At 42.7% G+C, this 27,578-nt stretch overlaps 1 protein-coding gene across 1 annotated transcript in view; it reads left to right on the top strand.

Annotated features, from left to right (window-relative positions):
- The window catches only part of LOC126266887 (synaptic vesicle membrane protein VAT-1 homolog), an 83,084-nt gene that overhangs the window by 11,841 nt on the left and 43,665 nt on the right, over positions 1–27,578 (top strand). The window contains exons 2-3 of the mRNA XM_049971554.1: positions 9,975–10,029; positions 24,231–24,305. Coding sequence (XP_049827511.1) covers positions 9,991–10,029; positions 24,231–24,305 — 114 coding nt within the window. The 5' untranslated portion in view covers positions 9,975–9,990. The remainder of the gene's footprint in view (positions 1–9,974; positions 10,030–24,230; positions 24,306–27,578) is intronic.

The raw sequence follows: 27,578 nt of genomic DNA, 5'->3' as shown, positions 1-27,578 counted from the left end.
AAAAAAAGTTCCCATGTGAAGCACGCTTACAACAGTGTGAGACAACTGATGGACGTACAGTTAACATCACATCCGGCTTCCTAAAACATCAGTAAACATTTCGCCAGTGTAGAAGTTCTTATAACAAAGTTTAGTCTTCTTATAAATTTTTCTGTAGATAGTCCTACTCGATTACTGGCTCACATTTCAAAATTAAACCGATACTTCTACGAGTGGAAGGGCACGCTCTGCGACAATCAAATATTGGTCTCCCCCACGCTAGTTACAATTTCACTTCGGTCAAGTTAGATCTACATTTACATTTGCACTCTTTACGCCACTGGGCAGTGAATGGTGGAGGGTGCTTCGTAACAATATTAGCGATTTTCTATTCTAGGCTATTTTCGTATTGAGCACTGGAGAATGACATACTTTTGTGTGTCCTAATCCCTCTTATTTTACTAAGCGAGGTATACAATGGTGACAGCATAATCCTCGCACAGTCCCTCAGATACAGATTCTATAAGTTTACATATGATTTTGTAAGGAATAAGTTCTCTTTCTTCCACAGATTACCATTTAAACCCCTCCATACTTACGTGTAGGCTACACCGACCTTCTGCCAACCCAATAGCATGTCTTCAAACGAAATGCCTGCCGGATTACTTATTTGTAATGACTCCAAACTCTGCAGCAGTTCCCAGAAGTGGTCAAACTTGCACCATGTATGCCACTTAAAGGTGCACTAAACGTCTACAGAGTGCCACCAACGCCTCACCTATTACTGGTATTACCTATTCGCCGCCAAACTAACTATCGGATGCTATAGGATCTCTTTTTTCCCCCCATATATTATCTGGCATTCATCCACTTCACATTCCTCTAGACCAGTAGTCGGGAAACCGTGGCTCGCGGCCCACATGCTACACTTCGGCCCCTCTTCCACAAAATACCACGTGCAAGCGCTCTCGTTCAGTACGATTGCAGTCATGGCCTACTTTCAGAAATCTGTTCTCGGCCTGGACGAGTCTGTTTTCAAGAAGTGGCGTTAGGCGGGAGTGGAGGTGTTACTGATATTCTCTCTCGGGACTCAGACCAAGCACTTTGCTACCATCCTCGCAGTGTTTACGGCTTGTGACAATGTCTTCGGAAATGGGAGAGGGTGGATAATAGCGCGGGCGACTAAAGCACCTTCTCAAAAAATGAAGTTGCTTGTATTTTTCTAACCAAGAGCAAATTCTACAGCATTTTTGTAGTCAACTGAAGGGATGTAATTATATTTTTGGTAGCTCCATTATTACAAAATGAAACCTTTTTAGGTGTCACGTTTAACATGGCTACGAAGAAGCATCAAAGAAAATCGGGGGATGAAACCTTCGAATTGAAAGTTGAATGAACAGAGATTTTTCGCATTTATTCAAAATCGAAACGAACTGTTGATCTTTGTTAGGAAAGAAATTGCTCCAAACAAAAATTCAGATTCCGAGAGACACTTTACAACTGAACTTGTGTAATTCAGTACCAAATATCCTATCGGTGATGCAAGGAAGAAATCAGATGAACTTCGCAAGTCAAGAAACAGAGTTCTGCATTTACTTACAGAATGCAGTCTCCCGATAATGTTAACACTGCACATTCCGTAGTTAGACAAGAGATCGCGAAAAGATGGGAAAAAATGTACATAAGGCGAGTGTTTTTTAAATAAATCAAAATTATTTCCTGATTTTAAGAACAGTCTAAAAGAAATTATTCTGAAACAGTAAGATACAACAATCAAAATTTCTATCGATATAACTAACCAGCAAGCCGTAGACTTTAAAATGATTTCACTTTTATCAATAGCACTTGACGAATCTTACGACATAGCTGATACAGCTTAACTTTCACTTCCTGTTATGTTTATTTCGTCCACAGGTCATAAGGAAGAACTTTCAGAATTGCCCTCAAAGGTCGGACAAGTGCAGATGCTGCAGCAAACTGTGTAATAGTTTATTGAAAATCATTATATTTCCCCCCCCCCCCCCCCCTGCGGGTTCGGGGGTTACAATAGGCCCGCGGTATTCCTGCCTGTCGTAAGAGGCGACTAAAAGGAGTCTCAAACTTTTCGGCCTTATATGACGGTCCCCTGTTAGGTTTGACCTCCATCTCTCAAAATTTTCCGAAGAGCGAGTCGATTGGGGAAGGGCGCCTTACTTGGTGCATTGTGTCCATCTTACGATCAGACTTTTCGCCAGCTTATACACCGTTGAATTGCAGTCCTGTCCGCTCTCCATCTCCTGGGCATGACTTCGTTTCTGCGTGCAGATTATACCTAGCACTGTGCAGTGCCTCTTTCTGCACCGACGGCGACCATGGACCACATGTTACCTAACATCCAGCACGGTTGCCAGTCCGTTGTGGTGGGGCCGCCATGTACCCTGTTGGTTGTAGCCCCCTGACAACACAGGGATCGCTCTACTGATGCCTGCGCCGTTAACTCCCCACGTATGCCAAGGAGTAGATGCCTATTCTCCTGGGGTATCGGGACTCCCGGCAACGGCCATCCTGCCAGGTGGCTCTTGCCGTGCCTGGGTGGCGCCTGTGGGGAGGGCCCTTGGTCGGAGTAGGTGGCATCAGGTCGGATGACCCGCAATGAAGCGTGGTATATCGTCTCTCGCTGGTGGCCAGCCGCCAGCAGTCTCTAAGCGTTCTCGAGCTCAGTTTAACGCTCAGAAGTACGATCCGAAAATGTTCCCCTCCCTGGCCACACTGTGGGAGGAACGTAAGTCTCAGGATTGCAGTAGCAGTTAGTCGCCCCGCTTCTTAGTTTGTACGAGGGCTGATGGGGGTCTTTTCTCTCCACAAAGCCTCAGTTCTTTGTCGAGCATTTAGAGGACAAGTTTGGGGAGGTGGAGGGCTTGTCAAAAATGCGCTCTGGGTCAGTCCTGATACAAACGGCATCCTCTGCCCAGTCACGACGGTTACTAGCTAGTGACAAGTTGGGGGATGTTGCCGTTACGATCACACCCCATAAGAGTTTAAATATGGTCCAGGGAGTTATTTACCATAGGATCTTCTTTTGCAGTCCGATGAAGAGCTCCGCGCCAATTTAGAGCGTCGAGGTGTACATTTCGTCCGGCGCGTTCATCGGGGTCCGAAGGAAAATCAGATTGCTACCGGTGCCTTCATCTTGGGCTTCGAAGGGGTTACCTTACCGGAAAGGGTCAAGGTGGTCTACCGATGTGACTTTAAGCCCTATATCCCTTCCCTGATGCGGTGATTTAAGTGCTGAAAGTTCGGCCATATGTCTTCTCGCTGCACTTCCAGCCTCACATGTCGAGATTGCGGACGCCCATCACATCCCAATACTCCATGTGCCCCGCCTCCCATCTGTGTCAACCGCGGTGAGCACCATTCACCTTGCTCGCCAGACTGCAGAATTTTCCAGAAAGAGCGTAAAATCATGGAATACAAGACCCTGGACCGACTAACCTATACTGAGGCCAAAAGAAAATACGACCGACTCCATCCTGTGAGAATGACATCTTCCTACGCTGCTGCTACAACACCTGTGCTAGCCCCGTCTGTTTCTCAAATTGTGGCCGGATCGACGAGTAGTACAACTCCTCCTGCTCCCTCGCCAGTGGGGGGCTCTACCCACCAGGTTGCTCCTGCGCCACCTGCCTCAGGAGCAACACCATCCCACCCATCGGGGACGTCCGTCAACACTTCTAAGCCGGAGAAGTGTCCAACTTCTTCGGCTTCTCACGCTCGCAAGGGGTCCCTTGGGTCCCTCCCTTCCCAGGTTTCCGCCAGCGAGAAGGCTGACGACCGACAGTGGCGTAAGTGCCCACAATCAGCTTGTAGTAGGACTTCACGATCCTCCTCCGTCCCGGAGACTGAATCGGTGAAGCCCTCCCAGCCGGTGCGACCCAAGGAACGGCGTGAGAAACCTAAGAAGAGCTCTCAGCCCAAGGAAGTCGCGGTGGCAGCCATTCCACCGCAACCTTCCAGCTCTGCGTCTGAGGATGCGGTGGAGATTCTGGCGTCCGCTGAGGACCTTCATCTCGCCGGTCCATCAGACGCCATGGAAAGCACTATCACAGGTGCTAAATCGGAGGCAGCAGGTGACCCAGTGGCGTAATCTGCATTCCCAGTCCCATCACGCCTTTCTCAGCCATGGACAGCACCATCCTCCAGTGGAACTGCAGCGGTTTCTTCCACCATCTAGCTGAGCTCCGCCAACTTAGCAGCCTTCACCCTTTCCTCTGCAGGAAACTAGGTTTCCGGCAATGCGAACCCCCGCCCTCCGTGGCTACCAGGGTTATTGTAAGAACCGGGCAACTTATGAAAGGGTGTCTGGTGGCGTCTGCATATATGTCCTGAACTCTCTTCACAGCGAGTCTGTACCTCTCCAAACACCTTTAGAGGTTGTCGCTGTTCGGGTGTGGACGCCGCAGGCTGTTACCGTCTGCAGTCTTTACCTTCCACCGGATGGTGATGTCGCACAGCATGTCCTGGCTGCTCTGATAGCCCAATTGCCGCCACCTTTCTTGTTACTGGGCGTCTTTAACGCCCATAACCATCTGTGGGGTGGGTCGGTGGCTACAGGTCGAGGCGCCATCGTTGAGCATTTATTGGCGCAGCTCGATCTCTCGATATTAAATGATGGTGCCTTCACACACTTCAGTGTGGCGCATGGCACATACTCCGCCATTGACCTTTCGATCTGTAGCCCTAGCCTCTTACCGTCTGTCCAATGGAGAGTGCATGACGACCTTTGTGGTAGTGACCACTTTCCGATCTTTCTGTCACTACCACAGCGTCAGTCTTCTGGGCGCCGTCGCAGATGGGCTCTGAATAAGGCTGACTGGGACTTCTCCTCCACTGCCGCTATTGAGCCTCTCTCTATCGATGACATTGATGCAGTGGTTCAATCGGTCACCACCGGCATCGTTACTGCCGCCGAATCTGCCATTCCCCGTTCTTCTGGGTCCCCTCGGCGGCGGACTGTGCCTTGGTGGTCGCCTGGGATCGCTGAAGCGATTAAAGCTCGCCGGCGGGCGCTCCAGCGTCACAAGCGACGTCTCTCAAAGTATGACCGGTGTAAGACAGATTTGTTGCTATTTTCAAAGAAAAAAATAATCATGGAGATATTACTTACCACAACGTAAAACATCAACAAGCGCTTTGTATGCAGGCGTTTCCAGCAAGTAAACCGCGAAGTTTTAGAATTGATAATTAAGATTGTAAATTCAGTTATAGCTAAAACTCTTGATCTGCTGTGTAGAGAGCTGTTACGCGAAATGGACAGACTACGAAGTTCTTACTCAGCATGAGAAGGTACGTTCGTTATCAAGAGAGAACCTCCTGAAACGTTTCGCTTCCACAGTAGAGGAAACCCTCCTTGAGAAGGGTATTCAGTATGCAGGACTAACGAATGCTCAGTAGATCCAACAACTGTATTTCATGGTAGACGTTACGTCTCATCTACATCAGCTTAATCACAAGCTACAGGAAAACAAAAGTTTTTTCACTGTTATAAGAGATTGTTTAAATATAAATTATCCTTTTCGCTAAATGTTTTGAAAGACAAACTTTGATTCACTCTGTCTGCTGAAACATTGCTAGGGTAATAATTGTGATAATGACATTTGCTATTGCCAAACACCAAAATATGAGGGGAGCTCTTTTCCACATGTTTCACGAATTCGGAAACAGAGAGACAGAAGACTGTTGAAAAACCTATTTATGCTATTGTAACAGTTAAATTTTTCTCTCTTCAGTATTGACATTGGCGACTTTTAAACAAAGCGGTTGGGTTTAAAAAACAGCTGTGGAGCTAGAATTTTGAACGCCTTGGTGCTGATGTGGAGATACTGGAGGAAACATCAACTTAGTTCACATCACAGGTGGTCTGCTTTGAAAGAATGGGAGAAGGAAGATAGGTAGGTTTCTAACACTTGGAAAAGTACTCATGACTAATCAGGTGAAAAAACTGATGTTCTTTCCTTATTCGGGTGTTCAGATTCATGCGTACACTCAGTTGCAAGCATGACCCTTTTTAAGCGTAAAATAGTAATATTAGTGTGATGAGAACCAAGAATAGGGCCTAAAATTATAAACAACGAAGTCGGTTTACCTGAACTTTCCAAGGGGATGCAATACCATTGTTTACGTTATTGTTTTTGTCATTGTCATGATATAATTTTATAGGGACCTAAAATATATATTCAATATACCAATATTAATTCCTCACTAAGATTTAAAACTTTGATAAAAATAAGTTAATTTTTGTGAGGTTGTAGAGAAACAGATCTAGTGTCGAATACTGAGAAAGATATGTTGAGTTGGTCTTGACATACAGAGGAGGAACGAAACATGTATAAAAGAGGAATGTGTATTTGAGCGTTGGAAGGGGTCGGCCTCGCTGAAAATACCTCAGATTGAAGAAACTTTTAGCAAAGATTCTCAGAAGTAGAAGCTAAAACAATGTACCTTTCTATGAAGTTTGTCTTAAACAACTGGTTCGGGAAAGAACTTTCAGTCGTTCTGTTACATTTCGCTTGGATGACAAAGGATTCTGTCGACCGCTGGTGTAGGCAATAGGATCATTAAGTAAGCAGGTGCTGCTGACCTTACTTGATTAGTGGATCACATACCCGCATAGTGGCATCTTTAGACATCCTTTTAAGCTGCCTTCGGGTCTGCCAATATTACTTTAGTTTCTATTGGAATCCACTGTCCAGTGAAGCGTACTGGGCTCTATTAGTCAAAATTTCATGAAATAAATTGCCCCTTTCTTAAGATATGTCGTCTGATAGTATCATAGTTGGTATTCGGCGTTTTGGTACCATGTCGAACGCCTTTCGTATCTACGGCAAGACAGAACGTGTGAACGTAGCTAATCATGTTTCAGTAGTTGTTGCGCGAATTGAAAAGTTGCTACATACAATAATGAATTACAGCTCAAGGAGAATCGTTATAATGCTTTGTTCGCTGGAAACTGGCTGAAAACAGTGTAGCTGTAAGACAGAGATCTGAAACAGCCCGAACTTTCAGCAGTTCCATAATTCTCACTGTAGGTTCTATGATAATTAAAATAGCAGAGCAGCGTACAGTTCTAATTTCTAACCATCATTGTTCCCCTGCGCGCTATGCCTGTTCTTTCTGAACTGACTTCAGAGATCTAACGAATGCTGTAGTGTAATAATTATGCCATTAAATACTACATTCGAAATAGGTAAATCATCGTTCTAAAATAATGTTTAGATTATTGCTAATATGTCTTCAGTTCATAGGAAATCACATGTTATACACTAACAGACATGGTTTTTCGTCGATATCAACGTCGTTGTTCGGTATCTACTTCGGCAGTGGCGCTGATCAAACATGGGGGCTTCGAATAATGAAATTAGCAGCTTACATCTACATCCTCAGCCCGCGAGTCATCTCACGTTGCACGGCAATGCGTACATCCGGTACCATCGTCGGTTCCCTTTACGAGCAGTATGTAGGAATGTCTGTCGGTAAAGCTCCATATTATTCCCACTTTCTTTCTACATGTATACTACGCAAGTGACCTTAGGGTGTGTGGCGGAGGTACTTCGTATACCGCGGTCAATTCCGCCTTTCCCTGTTCCAGTTACCAATGGTTCGCTGGAAGAACAATTGCTGGTAAGCATCCGTGTGGGCTCTAATCTCTCCAGTTCTATCAGTCATTTAGAGTGGTATAGATAGGAGCAGGCAACATATTTGTTGGCTCTTCTAAAGCGTATGCCTTTTGCAACATTAACCGTAGACCAACCATAATGTGGAGCTCCTATATTGCAGCGCCTACCACAGGAGTTGACTTAGCATATCCATGAAGCTTTGACGCTTACTGAATGAACCCATGGCGAAAGGCGCTTCTCCTCTTTTGAACTCCTCTACCTCGTCTTCCAGTCCTCTGGTGACGATTCAATACTGACGAGCGATATTAAAGTATTGGTCGGACGATTGTTTCGTTTCTTTCATGGGGTCGTTCATAGGGTCTCTTCCACTGTATCAATCTACGTCTGCCTTAATCGAGTGTAATTTTATGTGGTAGCTCCACTTCAAATCTCTCCGTATGTATTGGCCTTCTCCTAACAATTTTATGGAAATAGCTGCTTCCAGCGACTGTTCTGTCTGTAATCGTGTAATCATACAATAATGGTTCTTTCTGTCAGCATATTACAAACAGCTACATTTGCTTACGTTGAGCGTGAGTTGCCACACTCTGCACCAAGCGTAGATGATCTGCAAGTCTTTCTGTATTTTTGTAAAATTTTCAAGCTCTTGGACTTCTTGGTATGAAACATTATCCACAAAACGCCTTATGTTACCTACAGGTCTTTTATATATTATAGGTATTACATTGTCTGCTCGCATTTCGTTCATTAGGCTGCAATGTAGAACATTATCGAACGGATTTCACGTCTAGGGATACTATATGGGTGCCTATATCTACCACTTTCTGGCCTCTGTCGAACAAAGCGAGCTGGTTTTCAAACATTATTTTTTGAACCTATGTCGATTCCTTCAGACCACATTTTTCGGACTCCAGAAACGTCATAAGAGAGCATAAAAATCCCAAAATTTTGTCAGTAGTGTAGCCCTATAGTTTAGTGTGGAAGTTCGGCAACTCGTGTTGAATACGGTAATGACCGGTACTTTTCAAAAAAAGTGTTTGGTCCTCTGTACCCCCACGGTACTCTGCTGCTAGAAGTGGGGAAACTTGTTCTGCATATTTTGAGTAGAATCGAATTGGTATCCCACCAGATCCAGTTGTATATCCTCTGTTCTGCGATTATTTTCCATCCTTTCGTCGCTTACTTTGTCATTTTGTCTGTTGTGCAGCTTAAAGGAGAAACTATAGTACGATCAGCCCCCGTGAAACATTTAGGAAAAAGATGTTTATTTCAGCCTTACCTGTGTCACAGACATTGCGGTGACAGTGTCTGTGTAGATGTCTTCGATCCGTTTACTGATGAGTATAACTTCTTCGGATTGCGTCAAGTCGTGTTCATTTCAAGATATATGCAAGTAATGTGTTAAGATCTCATATGGGAAACTCATAAATTAGTAGAATGAATGGTTTGAAGGCCGGTTCACACCGGGATCCTATTTTCTTAGCATTCTCCTAATGAATCTATTAGCTAATCCTCCTGCAATTATAGTTACTACTAGAAGTTGAGGAATGCAGCCGGGTGTTATTTTTGACAACCACCGATAGTTCAGTAGTTGCACATCGTAATTTTCAAAGCGCAATTGCTTTAAAACAATTCAAAACTTCGGTATGTATGGATACGCCGACCAAGAAGCATTACATAGCATTACTGTTCCACTTCGATAAAACCATTAATTTTGTGGACTGTATCAATTACTGTCACTCCATTACTTACATGAGAATTTAGACAACTGCCCACAGTAGCAGCCTCATGGTCGCATTGTCTGGACAGTTCAAAGGGCTGAGTTTAGATTTCTATGCTAAACAGTACAACTCATCTTTACGACGGCGGAGAATATTTACTTTCCCGCTAACTGCATATTGGTATTGACAAATTTAATCTTCAGTAGTTTCTGTCGACGTCGAGCTTCTGACAGTGATCGTAAAACTGACCAATCACTTCACGTGTTGCCATTATGTTGAGTCGTCTGCATGCCACAGTTAGGCGAAATTTTGGTAACTCTGTTGAAAACGTTTTATTTAGTCGATTAGTGAGACGGTGCACTGATCACGAGACAGAGCAGGTATTAGGAAGGACCAGTAATCGTGAGAAGTGCTTTCCGTGACTTTTTGAAATGGCATGACACCTCGATCAAGACAACATCACTAGAAACGAGACGTAAGCTTGATTATTTTGTGGGTAATTTTAGAACTTATACTAGGTTATGGTGTAAAAATTTGGTGGATACGAAAATGACAAACCTGTCCGAGCAATATTTTATTTCATGTTACTTCGACTAATAAGTGATAATTATTTCTTTTTCAGGAACTACAGTCGAGACATGGACTCCTTCCCCCTCCAGTTCACAGCGCCGAAAGTGGTGAGATATTTTAAGATGCACAGTGAGCTTGTGGCTTATTACTCACATTAAAATAACTGTGACTGGTGGATGGCAGTGGGAAGTGCAGTGCTGCCCGAGTACAACTAGCCACACATCACAAGCGTTACATGTAACATACAAAACAGGCAACACAGTGAGCACGTGGCACACGAAAAAGAGGATTATTATTTAATTTGAAGGTGGAGAAAAGGGAAAGGACAGGGAGGGATCTGATGATACCAGCTACATCAGAACTTTATGTGGAATTGGCGGTGACGAGTGAGAATGTGTGCCGGACCGGAACTCGAAACTGGGATTTGCTGCTCACCAGGCAGCTGCGTTAACTATTGCGTCATCCGAGCACAGTATTAGACACAACTTCACGGACTAGCTCGGTACGCTGCCTGTCCACCCACATTCCTACCCAACGCTACCTAGCCACAGTCCCCGCCCATGTCCTCCATGTTCGCTACTTTGAAATTCCCTCCGGAGTTAGAACGACATTGTGCATCCGCACTGAAGGTAGTTGGTTCATTGCCTATCGAGGCAAATTAATAAGTTCTTGTTGCGGACATGTGCGAAACAGACACTAAGCATTCATGTAAAATAAATGAAGTGGAGGTGGCTGGCCCCTATCGTTCCTGTGATAGAAACGATGATTGCAATGTAATTTTAATCGGAGTACAGTGGCTGTCACTAAGATCCGCGTCGAGTCTGACTACCTTATTCTACCATCTCAAGAAAGGAGAACTCATGATCAAAGAAAGGAAAATATGAGACATTGTGAGACACTGTCTGGATGCTGTCCGGCATGGGAGAACCTGCCATTAGCTGCACTAGAATCGGTATGTCCCTCTGCTTCCGTAAAGCAAGCAAACCCTCTCTCCCATATGGACAGTGCTACTTTAAGCCGCTGTGTTTTTCGTAGCTTCACGAAACCCCCGTCAAAGTACTCGTCTTACAATGAAAAGCTTGTGAATCGTTCTCCAAATGGAAAATCTCGTAGCAAAACTTTCTCCTATCCTCTGAAAACGTTTAACAGCTAACCAATCTTTCATTCTTCCAACTCGGAAAAATCTTAGCAATTTGGGAACTATTTGCTAGTCTTCAGAAGTTTCTGTACTGACGTATGCGACCAGCATCCGTGATTGTTTTTCTCGGAAAACGGTATTTGATCCCTCGCTCAAGCTTCCTTTTAGGCACTGTCCAAGCGCTGTTCTTCCCACTTCTTTCTGCAGTGATCAGGTCAACAAACTGCGTACCGTGGCGAGAGGTTCTCGGCACAGAGCTCTTCACAAAGCGCGGCCGACATATCCTGTAACTGAATAGGCTTTCGTGGCCAGTCAGTTGGCAGCAAAGTTCTGAGTAAAGTACCACTTTATACTGTGAAACACTGTAGTGAAGAAACAATTACGTTGCGGCCAAAGTTACAGTAACCACCTCGTTCTGGATCTACTGGTGCGTTTTGTCTTTGCAGATTCGCTTAGATTTTTTCTGTTCACTGAGCATGAAGTTATCACAATTTTAAAAGATCGTTGTTACTGGTCTCTTTACGATGGAAGGAATGAGAACTTTATTGCAATAACACTAGAGTGGATATTCGCTGTTATCTACTGCTTCTTCCGCTGTGTGTCATGACTGGTGCTCATCGGCGAATAAGGCAGGTTGTTCTCGTACTGGAAGCAGGTCGCGGCCCAAGGGGGCAGCCACTCGCAGGTAGCGCTCACATTTCGTGTTGTTGGTGCTCCTTGCGGGACTCAGAGGACGGGCAGACAGAATGAGGCAAGCCTGAGTCCATCACCTCTGTTCATGTTGTTACGGTGTTTCAGTATTTCTGTGGCTTATCTGATCTTGCATTTTAATAAAACTGGCTGCTTTGGAAGTACGCAGGTTTCCTGAAATTTTGTCTCCTCGCCGCAGTAATACTGGTGTTCGACCACCTCTGATTTGCCATGTTGCCTTAGACAAATGTAGCGCTCGTGTCCTTTCTGTATGTACACTCCTACTGGCCTGCCACTGTCATCGATCTATGCTGCCCCGCGTTCACATTCCACCTTATACGCACCTGCTGTGTAAGGTATCTACCTTGTCCTTGGTGGATCCAAGCACATTCTGGATCTTGCGGCTGCTGTAGAAGACACTGGAACCAACCCGAAGAAGTTCTCAATCATTTTGGTGTGACTTTTTCACACAGGTAGCTTACTGCTGGCTACAGTTCGTCTATTGCTAGCCTTTCCTGTTAATCACCATGGTAATGGAGGCCGATCTATGTTTGTAACCATTAAGAATGTTTACACAGCATTTTGAACTTCTGTCACGTTTCGCGCACCTAACGCGAAAGCCAGATAAGCCATACCAAAACACCCCAACAATATGAACAGAAGATGGACTCAGGCTTGGTATATCCTGGCTTCCAGCCCTAAGAGTCAAGCACGTCGCACCACCACCACCACCACCACGAAAAACATGAGACGTGAGCGCTGCCGGTCAGTTACTGCCACCGCACGGCCTAGCAGGAGGAATAAGAGCCCACTCCTCATACACGACGACCGCCAATCATAGCACACATTACATGAAGCTATCAGTAACAGCAGACTCACTCCATCGTTATAACATATTACAGTATAGTTCCCCACCCCTTCCATCTTCAGATCAATTATAACAATCGTCTTTAAAAATTGCGATGGAATCTCATCCTCAGTGAGCAGTAATGACAAAATATAGCTAAGAGGGTCTGCACTGCTATAATACACTGGTAGATCCAGAATTCTCCAATATAGGTTTTGAATAATGACGTAGTACCATACTAAGAAAAGTTTTGTCAACTAGCTTCGTACTCAAATGGAAAATGTTACCTACCTTTCCGCACAACTCCACACATTGTTTTCTTTTATCAGCGTCTTACCTGCCGTCAGCATCCACCACGTGTGATGTTCTAGATGATTAGGCCACTACGTTAAGAACCCCACCCAGTCCCATCTCTCTGTTCAGCGCTCATTAATAGGGTCTAGTCGACGATGACCGTCTGCCAGTTATCTGACCAGTTTCTGAAGACAGCGGGCCATGCCCCTGTGGCACCGTTTACACAATAGCACTGGTCCGACAGTCGGCCTATATTGCTGGCCGCTCTCCAGGACATCGCCCTGCACAGCGCGGATATCATCTTTAGATCTCAGATTAAGTTGTCCGCTGAGGGCGTCTACTCGCCCACGGCTAGCAAGTTGCACTATTAGGATGGCACGCAGGTTTCGGCCAATTTATCCAACCCAGTATCGCAAGCAAGCGAAATACTCACATTTACGAACTTCCATCATTCTTGAGTAGCTGTGTGTTAGCAACTTCCGTTAATCAGTATAACGAACAAGCAGTCCAAAGTTGCAAATTTAACTTTTTTATTCACTCGATGACTAGTTTCGGGCCGGGACCCATTTTCAAATAACCGGAAAATAGTCAAAAAGGGTATATCCAAAGAAGTTTGGACAACGGTGCAACGAACAGCTACAGTGGATTCAGATAAAGTAAAATTTGCGATTTTTGATTGATTTTTCGTCGTACTGAATACTCAGTTAATGAGATTTGCTTTATAGAGCGATGGCTGGCTCTCTGGAGTCATCTGTACCAACCATTGTGATGTTAAAACTTGAATTAATTGAAAATCTGTCACATGATTCGTACTTGATTAATGGTAATAACAACGAAACGACAGTCTGGCACAAGCCTGACATGCTTTATTACTGAGAGCCACATGGGTAGTAAATGATAACCGAACTGCTCACTATTAGATTTATGTATGTGCCATCTTAGGTAACGTATTGTGGCACTTCTTATTTGTGCTGCTGATGCAAATGCCTCTTAAACTATTGTGCAGACAGAGGTATTGTTGCTTCGGTTCAAAAAGAAGAAAAACACCTGAAAGGAATCAGTCGTTGGGCTACTATCACGGAACAGCTCTCAGACAACCAAGTAGAAAAACAAGTCGTTTTGCGTAGTTGAGTGATGGTCATGTCCTAATACTTAGCAAAGCTAACACCAGTTTAGTCTAGAGCATGAGATAGGAAATACTGAAATACCCACACACCAATGTGGCAGGTAAAGCATCGCGGGGTATATTTGGATGGAAACAAATTATTGTATCTACATAGGCGGAAAATTTTATAAATTTTAGCTGCTACGAACAATTTTTGATTCAACGAAACTTCCGACTACCTCTAAAACGATTAATCTCTGTGAGGTAATACTATCGGTGATAGTTATGATGTGAGCTTATAGACTGAAGCTGGGGAGACTCAAACGTTCATAACGGGTGGCAGGGACAAAGAATCGAGTGAAATTTTTGTAAGTGCTTTATCTGAAAACTACCTTGAGCAGTTAAACAGAAAACCGACTCGTGGCGATAACATATTAGACCTTCTGGTGACAAACAGACCCGAACTATTTGAATCAGTTAATGCAGAACAGGGAATCAGCGATCATAAAGCGGTTACTGCATCGATGATTTCAGCCGTAAATAGAAATATTAAAAAAGGTAAAAAGACTTTCCTGTTTAGCAAGTGACAAAAAGCAGATCAGAGTATCTGACGGCTCAACACAAAAGTTTTGTCTCAAGTACAGATAGTGTTGAGGATCAGTGGACAAAGTTCAAAACCATGGTACAATATGCGTTAGATGAGTATGTGCCAAGCAAGATCCCACCGTGGTACAACAACCGAGTTAGAAAACTGCTGCGGAAGCAAAGGGAACTTCACAGCAAACATAAACATAGCCAAAGCCTTGCAGACAAACAAAAATTACGCGACGCGAAATGCAGTGTGAGGAGGGCTATGCGAGAGGCTTTCAATGAATTCGAAAGTAAACTTCTATGTACTGATTTGGCAGAAAATCCTAAGAAATTTTGGTCCTATGTCAAAGCGGTAGGTGGATCAAAACAAAATGTCCAGACACTCTGTGACCAAAATGGTACTGAAACAGAGGATGACAGACTAAAGGCCGAAATACTAAATGTCTTTCTCCAAAGCTGTTTCACAGAGGAAGACTGCACTGTGCTTCCTTCTCTAGATTGTCGCACAGTTGACAAAATGGTAGATAACGAAGTAGACGACAGAGGGATAGAGAAACAATTAAAATCGCTCAAAAGAGGAAAGGCCGCTGGTCCTGAAGGAATACCAGTTCGATTTTACACAGAGTACGCGAAGGAACTTGCCCCCCTTCTTGCAGCGGTGTACCGTAGGTCTCTAGAAGAGCGAAGCGTTCCAAAGGATTGGAAAAGGGCACAGGTCATCCCCGTTTTCCAGAAGGGACGTCGAACAGATGTGCAGAACTATAGACCTCTATCTCTAACGTCGATCAGTTGTAGAATTTTGGAACACGTGTTATGTTCGAGTATAATGTCTTTTCTGGAGACTAGAAATCTACTCTGTAGGAATCAGCATGGGTTTCGAAAAAGACGGTCGTGTGAAAACCAGCTCGCGCTATTCGTCCACGAGACTCAGAGGGCCTTAGACACGGGTTCACAGGTAGATGCCGTGTTTCTTGACTTCCGCAAGGCGTTTGACACAGTTCCCCACAGTCGTTTAATGAACAAAGTAAGAGCATACGGACTATCAGATCAATTGTGTGATTGGATTGAGGAGTTCCTAGATAACAGAACGCAGCATGTCATTCTCAATGGAGAGAAGTCTTCCGAAGTAAGATTTCAGGTGTGCCGCAGGGGAGTGTCATAGGACCGTTGCTGTTCACAATATACATAAATGACCTGGTGGATGACATCGGAAGTTCACTGAGGCTTTTTGCAGATGACGCTGTGGTGTATCGAGAGGTTGCAACAATGGAAAATTGTACTGAAATGCAGGAGGATCTGCAGCGAATTGACGCATGGTGCACGGAATGGCAATTGAATCTCAATGTAGAAAAGTGTAATGTGATGCGAATACATAGAAAGATAGGTTCCTATCATTTAGCTACAAAATAGCAGGTCAGCAACTGGAAGCAGTTAATTCCATAAATTATCTGGGAGTACGCATTAGGAGTGATTTAAAATGGAATGATCATATAAAGTTGATCGTCGGTAAAGCAGATGCCAGACTGAGATTCATTGGAAGAATCCTAAGGAAATGCAATCCGACAACAAAGGAAGTAGGTTACAATACGCTTGTTCGCCCAATGCTTGAATACTGCTCAGCAGTGTGGGGTCCGCACCAGGTAGGGTTGATAGAAGAGATAAAGATCCAACGGAGAGCAGCGCGCTTCGTTACAGGATCATTTAGTAATTGCGAAAGCGTTACGGAGATGATAAACTCCAGTGGAAGACTCTGCAGGAGAGACGCTCAGCTCGGTACGGGCTTTTGTTAAAGTTTCGAGAACATACCTTCACCGAAGAGTCAAGCAGTATATTGCTCCCTCCTACGTATATCTCGCGAAGAGACCATGAGGATAAAATCAGAGAGATTAGAGCCCACACAGAAGCATACCGACAATCCTTCTTTCCACGTATAATACGACACTGGAATAGAAGGGAGAACCGATAGAGGTACTCAGGGTACCCTCCGCCACACACCGTCAGGTTGCTTGCGGAGTATGGATGTAGATGTAGATGGTAAGGGATGTGTTGTGTGTGGTATGGTTGCTGGGTTCAGTTCTACTTAGTTGACCAGGTGCTTTCTGTAAAACACCAGCTGATGTAATGCAAGTAGTTCGGGGCCCTGTTTCTTGACTTGTGGTAGAGAAAGGTAGACAGCTGCTTGATAAACGAATGGAAGCTACACAAAATAAGAGGAAGGCTTGAAACCCGAGGCTATAATTTCATCTGAACAAAAAGCATGTTATTGATTTGAAGAGGACTGAAGGAATCTTCTGCCACTGAAAGGCGGACGTGGTGCTTCTTTGCAAAGTAGAGGGAGGGAGTAGATAAGATTAATACTAAAACAACCGCTAGTCGTGTTCTATTTAAAAGGAATTGGTAGCAACCTCGTCTATCGAAATAGTCAAAAGAACGGACCAATCTAGCTGTGATTATAAGTACTGACAGTTTCCTACTGTAATGTCTTTCACGATAGGAGAAACAGCAGATTCAAGAGACTTCTGTCTACGGGGAATTGTGTGATGACGCAAAATTGAGCTCCCTAAACACCGTGCGCGCACTTAGTGCAGGCGGTGAAGATGAGTGATTAGCTAAGGTAGAATAATGAGGTGCCATGATGGAAGTGAAAGGCTCTTTATCGAGACAGGAACTAATCTAATTAAGGAAAATAAGCCTAAAAAAATTTTAAGCATGTCTTTCGGTACGAAAGAGAGAGAAATGGGTAGTAAATCTTCAGTACATATCATGTTACACATCAAACGGAAAATAGTCCAGAACCACTTCGAATGAATTTCAGGTTAACGAGATTCCAGACGCTAGTGCGAAGTAGGAACTAGAGATTAGTAATGTTTCAACTAACAAAAGCCTCTCATGTGCCAACTTCATCTCATAGTAGCGCTTGAAACCTTCGTGTTCAATTATTTGATAGACGCTTTCCGGTCTCTGTTTCCTCTACAGTTTTTACTCTCCACAGCTTCCTCTAGCACCATGAAAGTTATTCCCTGATGTCTTAATACCTGTCTTTCCATCCTATACCACCTTCTTGCCAGTGTCTTCATTATTCCCTTCCTTGCCGATTCTCCGCAGAATATAGTCATTCCCTACCGTATCACTCCATCTAACGTTCGACATTCTTCTGTAGTCTCACATGTCAAATGCTTCGATTCTCTTCTTTCCCGTTTCTTACACATTCCACGATTTGCTACTATATAGTTCTGTGCTCCAAACATACACCCTCAAATTTCTTCCTCAAAGTACGGTTTACGTTAGATACTGGTAGACTTCTCTTCGCCAGGAATACCGCTTTGTCCAGTGGTAGTATGCTATTAATGTCCTCCCTACTGCTTCAGTCACGTTATTTTGCAGTCTAGGTAGCAGAATTCGTAAACTTCATTTATTTCATGATCTCCATCCTGATAAGTTCCTCCCTATTCTATTTCTGCTACTACTAGTTACTTGTCTCTTGGGTTTTCTCTCAATCCATGTTATGTACTGAAGACTTTATTCTATTCAACACTCCCTGTAAATTTTCTTCAGTTTCACAGGGGATAGCAATATGAGTAAACCTTGTCATTGCTACCTATTCACCTTGAATTTTAATCCCACTCTTCAACCTTTCTTTTATTTCCGTCATTGCTTCCTCGATGCATAGATTTAACAACAGTGTCGAAGAACTACATCCCTGTATTCACCCTTTATAATGCGATCATTAATGCAAGGGCGCTGTTGACCTTGCTCTTTACGTGCTCAGCCATAAATCGTCGACCTTACTTTAATCAGAGTACCTCGTTCTTGGCCTTCCAGTGTTATTGCTCCCTTTTCGAAATTTTACATATTGGGCATTACTCGTCTTTCCCTGTACTTTACTCAGATTTTTCTCAATTTCGAACATCTAGCACCATTTGACACTGACGAAAGCTTTTTGCAGGTCGATGTACCCTCTGAACATGTCTCAATTTTTCTTCAGTTTTGCTTCCATTATGGACTACAACGTCGGAGCTGCCTCTCTGTTTCTAAAGTCAATGAGATAACCTAACAGATCCTCGATTTTATTTTCCATTCTTGTGTACACTATACTTATCAGCAACTTGGATGCACAAGCTGTTAAACTGAGAGTGCGATAAATTTCGCGCTTATGGACTCTTGCAATCTTGGGAATTGCTTGGATGATGTTTTTTCTGGAAGTCTGATAGTACATCGCTAGTCTTCCACATTCGGCACACAAACATGAATAACTGTAGTTGCCACCCTCTTCAATGATTTGAGAAATTACGATGGAAGGTTATCTATCCCCTCTTTCTTAGTTTATTTTAAATCTTAGACAGCTCTTCTAAATTTTAATGCAGGATCTCCTGTCTCTTCCCGGTCAGCTTCTGTTTCGTCTACCACTTCATCAGACATGTGCATCGTCCCCTCCCTCACAGAGCACCCCAGTGTGCTCTTTCCACACATCTGCCCTCTCATCTGCCTTTAGCCATGGAATTCACATTGCACTCTTAATGTTACCACCTTTGCTTTGAATTTCACCGAAGGTTCTTTCGACTTTTCCATATGCTCTTAAGACATTCATTTACTTTTCGATTTCTTCGTGTTTTTCATGTAGCCGTATCGCGGTAACTTCCCTGAAATTTCAATTCATTCCTAAGTGATTTTATTTCTGTATCCCTGAATTTCTCTAAAGATTTTTGTACTTCCTTCTTTCACCGATGAATTGGAATATTTATGTTGCCCATGGTTTCTTCTCAATTACTTTGTACCCATGTTTTTCTTCCCAACTTCTGCCTTTGTCTTCTTTAGCGATGTCAATCCCTCTTTAAGTGAACCGCCTACCGAACTGCTCCTCATTACAGTATCAATAACCTTATAGACCTTCAAGCGTATATCGTCATTCCTTAGTAATCCCAAATCCCAATTCCTTGCGCATTGGTTCTTCCTGACTAGTCTCAAACTTCGTCCCACTCTTCACCACCATTAAAATGTGATCTGAGTTCCTATTTGTCCCTTGGTACTCCTTATAATACCTGATTTCGGAATCTCTAACTGAAATCTTCCATATCTTCCATATCTCCCGGCGTTCTCCAATTACACCACCTCTCGTGATTCTTAGAGAACATCAGCTACTGCTAGCTGAAATTTATTGCAAAAGGCAATTTGCCTTATTCGTCTCTCATTCGTAACACAAAGCCCATATTTTTCCATAAACTTTTCTCCTATTCCTTTCCATAAAACCTCATTACAATTTCCAATGATAATTAATTTTCATTTCTCTTTACGTACTGACCTACATACTCAATATTCTCATATTCTCTCGCTATCTCGTCATCTTCAGCTTTCGACGTCAGCACGTATACCTAAACAATGGTTGTCGGTGTTGCCGTAGAGTCTGATAAGTGTCAACAGTAATCCTATTTGTCCCCTCTTACTATTCATGACGCATTGTAGCCCCGTTATACTATTTTTTGCTTCTGCTGATACTACTCTGTACTGGTCTGACCAGAAATCCTTGTCTTCTTTCCATTTTCTTTCACTGAGCCTCACTATATCTAGACTGAGCTTCAGCATTCCCCGTTTTAAATTTTCTAGCTTCCCTACACGTTCAAACTTCGACATTTCAAGTCTAGACTCGTAGGTGTGTGCTCCCTACACGTTCAAACTTCGACATTTCAAGTCTAGACTCGTAGGTGTGTGCATCTAGTTATTCAGTCTCTTCCTCATGGTCACTTCTCCCTTGGCAGTCCCCTCCCGGAAATCCGAATGGGGACTAAAACGGAATGTTTTGCCAATGGAGAGATCACAATGACGTTTTTCCAGTTACGGGCCACATGTCCTGCAGATACAAGTTATTTTGTAATACAGGGATTTCTGCGTTTACATACCGTTGATCATTGCTGCTTTTTCCGCCTTTTGGGGCCAGTTTCCAACCTCAAGGACAAGAGTGCTCTGAACCTCTATCTGCTCCTTCACCTTATTTGATAAGGCCGTTGACACAGCGAGGGTGACTTCTTATGCCGTAGGTTTTCAGCCGCCTTTGCTGATGATTTTTATTCAAAATTTAAAGAGTGGCAGGGATAGAACCCGAGACTGAGGACGTTTTGATTACTAATTAGACACTACCTCCTTTTCTTTCTCATTTTTGTTCGTTGCGTATGTTCGGGTCGGACGTCCCATTACACCCGTTGTAGTTAGTCGTCGATCCATTCACTCAGTTTATTACAGAGGGCAACTAACACACTGACCGAACACGCTGAGCTACCGTGCCGGCTACGCCTAGACGACTGCTAGGAGTTCTAGTTAAAGCGTTCGTAATTACAAATGTTCACTTTCTTAGACACTGAAACTGAAGCTCTTAGGCAGAGCCGCTAGAAGTAATTTTTTGTGGGTAGTAATTCAGAACACAGAGAAGCTTGGCAGTGCTGCAATTTGTAGTACGAAATGATGGAAGTGGGTGCTAAAATCTTACTGGTAAACAAAGGATGTGATTGGTTAGACGACGTTGGAGAGTTAAATTTGGCACGCCACCACCTTCACGGTTAAAATCTGGGAGAGCGCAAGACAGCGTAGAGTTGACGGAACGGTGCGCAGAGCGAAGAAGGGACGTACAGGAAGATAGGTGCTCAATCGGCAACGAAAGTATTTATGCAATGACTCAGGAACGCGCTCACAATTCCAAAAATTCTGTGACGCAGTGGTCCCGTGAGACTGGGCTCAACACAATATCAGTGATGACAGAACTTTTTCCTACTTAGAAATGGCAGCCTAAAAATTTAAACGTTTTTCATGCTCTGAACGAGTGTGTTCCTGATAAGAGAATTAAGTTTTGTGATAATTTCTTCTTCTTTTAATGCATCACCTACAAACAAACCCGTGTACGGCGAGGGTCATCAGTATGGCACATGCCAACATGTTCACGGACCATCTCGAGGAATCCTTCCTTTTTTCCCGACTACAGAGCAAGCAGAACAAAGCTTCCTGATTAACTGATCAACGTGTTGGTTTCAGTTCAGTTTATCATCTATATGGCGGACCAAGAACTTAACGGATAGAGCCTTAGTCACTGAATCACCTTAGAAGGCATAGGGGTTTAAGATAGATCAAGTAAGAAAGAAATGCAAACCGGTATTTATGTAAGTTTTTTTTCCATCTTCTGACTTGTTTGATGCGGCCCTCCACGAATTCCTCTCCTGTGCCAACTTCATCTCAGAATAGCACTTGCAACCTATGGCCTTAATGATCTGCTGAGTGTATTTCACTCTGTCTTACTCTAAAGTTCTTGCCCTCTACGGCTTCCTCTAGTAACACAGAAGTTACTCCCTGATGTCTTACGATGTCCTATCATCCTGTCTCTTGTTCTTGTCAGTGTTGCCCATATATTCCTTTCCTCGCCGATTCTGAAGAGAACATCTTCATTCCTTACCTTTACAGTCCACCTAATGTCCAACATTCTTCTGTAGCAGCACATCTCAAAGACTTCTATTCTGCTTAGGTTTTCGTGCAGTCCATGTCTTACTACCGTACAATGGTGTGATGTAAAACTACCTTCTAAGAAATTTCTTCATGACATTAAGACTGTTTGCTATCAGCAGACTTCCCTTAGCGGGAAAGCCCATTCTGTTTCTGCTAGTCTACTTTGTGTCTCCTCCTTGGCCCTTTCATAAGAGGTTATTTTTCTTTTTATCCAGCGAATTTCGTTAACGTTGTCTACTTTGTGATCCCCCATTTCTGCTAAGTTCCTCGGTGTTCTTTTATCTGCTACCTCTCACTACTTCGGTCTTTCTTCGATTTACTCTATCCATATTACGTACTCATTAGGCTGTACATTCCATTCAACAGATCATGAAATTCATTTTGTAACGAACCACGTGGGGAAAACGATACCACGTACATTTAATACAAAAACTACTGATTAGCAAAAAGCATAATTAAACAGTCGCCGGCCCCCTTGGGTAATGAATATCCTAAAACCTAAGAAAGATAATAGCTATCAAGCAGATAGTAATTGGCGTGGCAACGAAAGGAAATCACGCTTTTCCGCAACACAACAGTTCATGAGAAAATGAATGAATCACTTATTTTGCTGTTACTTATCCTGAAATTCAAAATTAACGTAAATTTAGGAAAGTTAAATGAAGTGGCGGGTTAAATAAATGACTGGCTGTAACTGAAACTTTGTTACTCCATTTAAGATAAAATGCTAACATACACAAGAACAAGCTTATGGAGCTAATCAACGTGAAGTTGATAAAAAAACCAGGGAAAGAAGCAAAAAAGGTTGGAAACGACCTAAGTAGTGACATGAAGCCGTCAGAATGCAGCATACGTGAGAAGTCGGAGGAAATTAGCCACCAGAAAATCTCACGTACCCTGCGACAAGCCGTTCCAAGAAAAGTAAAATAAAAATTCTAACAATCACTTAATAGGATTATTTTGTTAATGAAATATATTGCATAAACAGAGAAGGGAGAATCAGACAGGAGAGAAAACAAATTAAGAGACTGGAACAAATATGTGGTGTACTCTACTACGTAACGACAGGTCAAGATACAAATACGAGAGACGTGATTATGAAATATTTGTCTAATGTGTTTCATCTTTTAAATTCCAGTTGTCTATCCCTTTGTAGTTCACGGTACAAACATTAGTAGGTTCGTTATTTTTAAATAATTCTTTTGCAATATTGTGTGATGGTCAGTTTTAAGAAGTAAATTAGTAATCGTCAATTGTCATAGTATTCTTGGAAGAAAGTACAGTTCAGCGTTGAATGCCGGTTCGGTCATCCGCTGGTAGGAAACAAATTACAACAATCGAAAGCCCACTGTACGAGATAATTAAATATGCGCATAATGTAAAATTCATTTAAATAAGTTAGTAAGAATGTATCGCACACGCTAATGTACTAATGATGGTGATTGAATGAATGGCACATATCTTCATAAAAGTGCGGTTGCTCTCTTTGTTAATTCTTTGCTCCAGGAATTTGTCTAGTGAGATACTATCAAGTGAGATCTAATATACGATAATAGGCTAATAACATTGGAAAAACACACACAGGCAATGTGCTTTGCAATGTTTATTATCAAGGAATTGCCTATCACATACGTGTCGAACTCTTATCTCTGCATATGGAGAGCGGAGCTTATATATTAAAATATCAGAGTGTAACTCATCGTTCGCTCGTAGTTGCAATCCGGCGTTACAGAACTTGACAACGAGCCTCCAAACCACATATGGAATTGCCCACGTACGTTTTCATTGTCTTGGAAAACGACGTGCTCCTCTTCTGTAGGACACCTAGGTGATTACACCTCATCAAAAGGTTCCGGCAGACTTCTAACGTCAGCAAAAATTACAAGTAACAGAATGAATCTTTCAATCTACAGTTTCACTTATGCTACTTTGAAACTACGTTGCAGATTAACACGTGTGCAGGACCGGCACTAGAATTTGAAACTTAGCGGTGGGACATCTTACCAGCTAAAGATAAAAACTCACGAACTCCCCCCCTCCCCCCCCCCCCCCTCTCTCTCTCTCTCTCTCTCTCTCTCTCTCTCTCTCTCTCTCTCTCTCTCTCTCTCTCTCTCTCTCTCTCTCTCTCTCTCTCTGATTCAGAGACAATCTCTATTTTCAGAAGGAGCCATCGTTTGAAACTTACATGGAGCAAGCAATTACGTTGAATGGGCATGGGGACTTAAACAGAATCAAGGTAAGAATTTACAGATTTTTTTCTATGTAGTTATTTGTTCAATAATGTCTAGAATATACTAAGTGTCATTCTTCATTTTTATCTCTTCCAGACTACAATTCGTTTTTAAATGTTGCCATTATGCCTTCATCTTACCTGTTGAAAAAAACTGTAGGGCTCATGTTGTAAATCTAATGTGGCAATTGAAGTAGATGATCTGATAGTTAGTGCCCTTGCCTCTCCTGAATGTCACTATCCCTTTGTCTTGACGTAAACAAATTTATTGTAAATTTTTGGTGTTTCGAAGGAACTATAAAGGCTCTGAATAGAGTTCATGGTGGAGTATCCACATATTGCGTCACAAACGTTCTACTACTTTAAAATTTACCTCATCTTCTACAAGTAAGAGCTGTAGATGCTCACATGTTTCAAATTTCTGATTGTCAGGGAAAAGACTCTGTTCTAAGGTGCGGTCTTTCATGTAAATTGGTTCGCCATATTTCTCGTAGGGGTGGATTTTTGATGAAAAAAATATGAAATATTTATTACGTAAAAGTGAATGGATGGAAAAAAGGGGAAGAAATGGCTTTAAATATTTATTTACTCCTTCAGTACGAACTTTGTTGTAGAACCCCTTATTTACGTGTGGTAATAAAAATTCATTTAGACAATTAAGCACATTTAAAATTACGTGAACGTTAGAAACCCTTTCATGCTGATAAATTCAAACTAACGCATTAATAACATTTATTTGAAACTTATTTAAATTAATTTTTTTACGTATTTCGGCCTTGGCACACATTTTCTAGATACAGTGGGTTTTTAAATATTTCCTGAATTCTTTCCCGGCGTTAACTATGGAACACAACTGTGTTAGCATAAAATGGTTAAATATTGCCAAGCCGATCTGAACGTTTAATTATCATTGACAAAACACACTTCACTATACGTTTAAGTTACTGGCTTTAGAAATGGAAAGAACCAACAGATTAACAACTCCAACGTTAATTATCCGCCTATGAATGCACAAATGTAAAACTAGTACTAAATTCAGGCAGCCTCAGGATCGCTGTAAAAGAAAAATATTTCGCAATTCACTGCTAATTTTACCTGCTCCCGATTTACGGGTTTGGTTAATTTTATAGCGGAACAATTTTTTAAATGTGCCGCCGCTGCAAATCGTTCGGTCGCGGCACAGCCCAGCAACACCAACGATAATCGCTAAAACTGCTGAAAATTCTTTAAGGAAATATTATGGATGACATGGGCAAGCTAATTTACATTAGTAATACACAATTTTGATAAATTATAATGTATTTAGATCATAGTCTTCAGGTCCAGATTGTGTACCGATTAGGTTCCTTTCAGATTACGCTGATACTATAGCTCCCTACTTAGCACTCATATACAACCGCTCGCTCACCGATAGATCTGTACCTACAGATTGGAAAATTGCCCAGGTCGCACCAGTGTTCAAGAAGGGTAGTAGGAGTAATCCATTTAACTACAGACCTATATCATTAACGTCGATTTGCAGTAGGGTTTTGGAGCATATACTGTATTCAAACATTATGAATCACCTCGAAGGGAACGATCTATTGACACATGGCTTCAGAAAACATCGCTCTTGTGCAACGCAGCTAGCTCTTTATTCGCACGAAGTAATGGCCGCTATCGACAGGGGATCTCAAGTTGATTCCGTAATTCTAGATTTCCGGAAAGCTTTTGACACCGTTCCTCACAAGCGACTTCTAATCAAGCTGCGGAGCTATGGGGTATCGTCTCAGTTGTGCGACTGGATTCGTGATTTCCTGTCAGGAAGGTCGCAGTTCGTAGTAATAGACGGCAAATCATCGAGTAAAACTGAAGTGATATCAGGTGTTACCCAGGGAGGCGTCCTGGGACCGCTACTGTTCCTGATCTATATAAATGACCTGGGTGACAATCTGAGCAGTTCTCTTAGACTGTTCGCAGATGCTGCTGTAATTTACCGTCTAGTAAGGTCATCCGAAGACCAGTATCAGTTGCAAAGCGATTTAGAAAAGATTGCTGTATGGTGTGTCAGGTGGCAGTTGACGCTAAATAACGAAAAGTGAGATGATCCACATGAGTTCCAAAAGAAAGCCGTTGGAATTCGATTACTCGATAAATAGTACAATTCTCAAGGCTGTCAATTCAACTAAGTACCTGGGTGTTAAAATTACGAACAACTTCAGTTGGAAGGACCACATAGATAATATTGTCGGGAAGGCGAGCCAAAGGTTGCGTTTCATTGGCAGGACACTTAGAAGATGCAAAAAGTCCACTAAAGAGACAGCTTACACTACACTCGTTCGTCCTCTGTTAGAATATTGCTGCGCGGTGTGGGATCCTTACCAGGTGGGACTGACGGAGGACATAGAGGGGGTGCAAAAAAGGGCAGCTCGTTTTGTATTACCACGTAATAGGGGAGAGAGTGTGGCAGATAGGATACACGGGTTGGGATGGAAGTCATTACAGCATAGACGCTTTTCGTCGCGGCGAGACCTTTTTACGAAATTTCAGTCACCAACTTTCTCTTCCGAATGCGAAAATATTTTGTTGAGCCCAACCTACATAGGTAGGAATGATCATCAAAATAAAATAAGAGAAATCAGAGCTCGAACAGAAAGGTTTAGGTGTTCGTTTTTCCCGCTCGCTGTTCGGGAGTGGAATAGTAGAGAGATAGTATGATTGTGGTTCGATGAACCCTCTGCCAAGCACTTAAATGTGAATTGCAGAGTAGTCATGTAGATGTAGATAACAATAACTGAAATTACACACTTTAATTTCTCCTCTGATGGCGGCTATAGATAGATACAAACGAAGTCTACTCATTCATATAATGCTACATCACAGGTTCCTCTCGCTCTCAGCTCTCGAGGAAGACGACAAAGAATACACATTGTGTAGCGCTATTTATATTATTGCTGATTGTGAATATCTCTTTGTAATCTTACAACATTATTTTCCTCTGTGGCTATATTTGACGTTTTTTCATCGCAGATATTAAGATATTTCGTAATTACATTATGAGTATGGAAATATTACAATCCTAAATACATCGAGAATATTATTACAGAAAATATTACAATAATAACCAACGTCCTTTACACAAAATTAAGTAACATTTTTTGTTAAACAATTACACTACATACGAATTACTTCATAGCGGTGTACATAGTACAATTAAATGTCATTTCATTTTATTAATAGTGTGTGTGCTGCCAGGGAACGTTACATTGCCCCCTGGCAGAATTTGGCAAAGAGTTTCTT

Source organism: Schistocerca gregaria, chromosome 4 (assembly GCF_023897955.1).
Source record: "Schistocerca gregaria isolate iqSchGreg1 chromosome 4, iqSchGreg1.2, whole genome shotgun sequence".
NCBI classification, from domain to species: Eukaryota; Metazoa; Arthropoda; class Insecta; order Orthoptera; family Acrididae; genus Schistocerca; species Schistocerca gregaria.
Note: the sequence above shows the minus strand (reverse complement) of the source record. Positions and strands in the feature narration are given on the sequence as shown.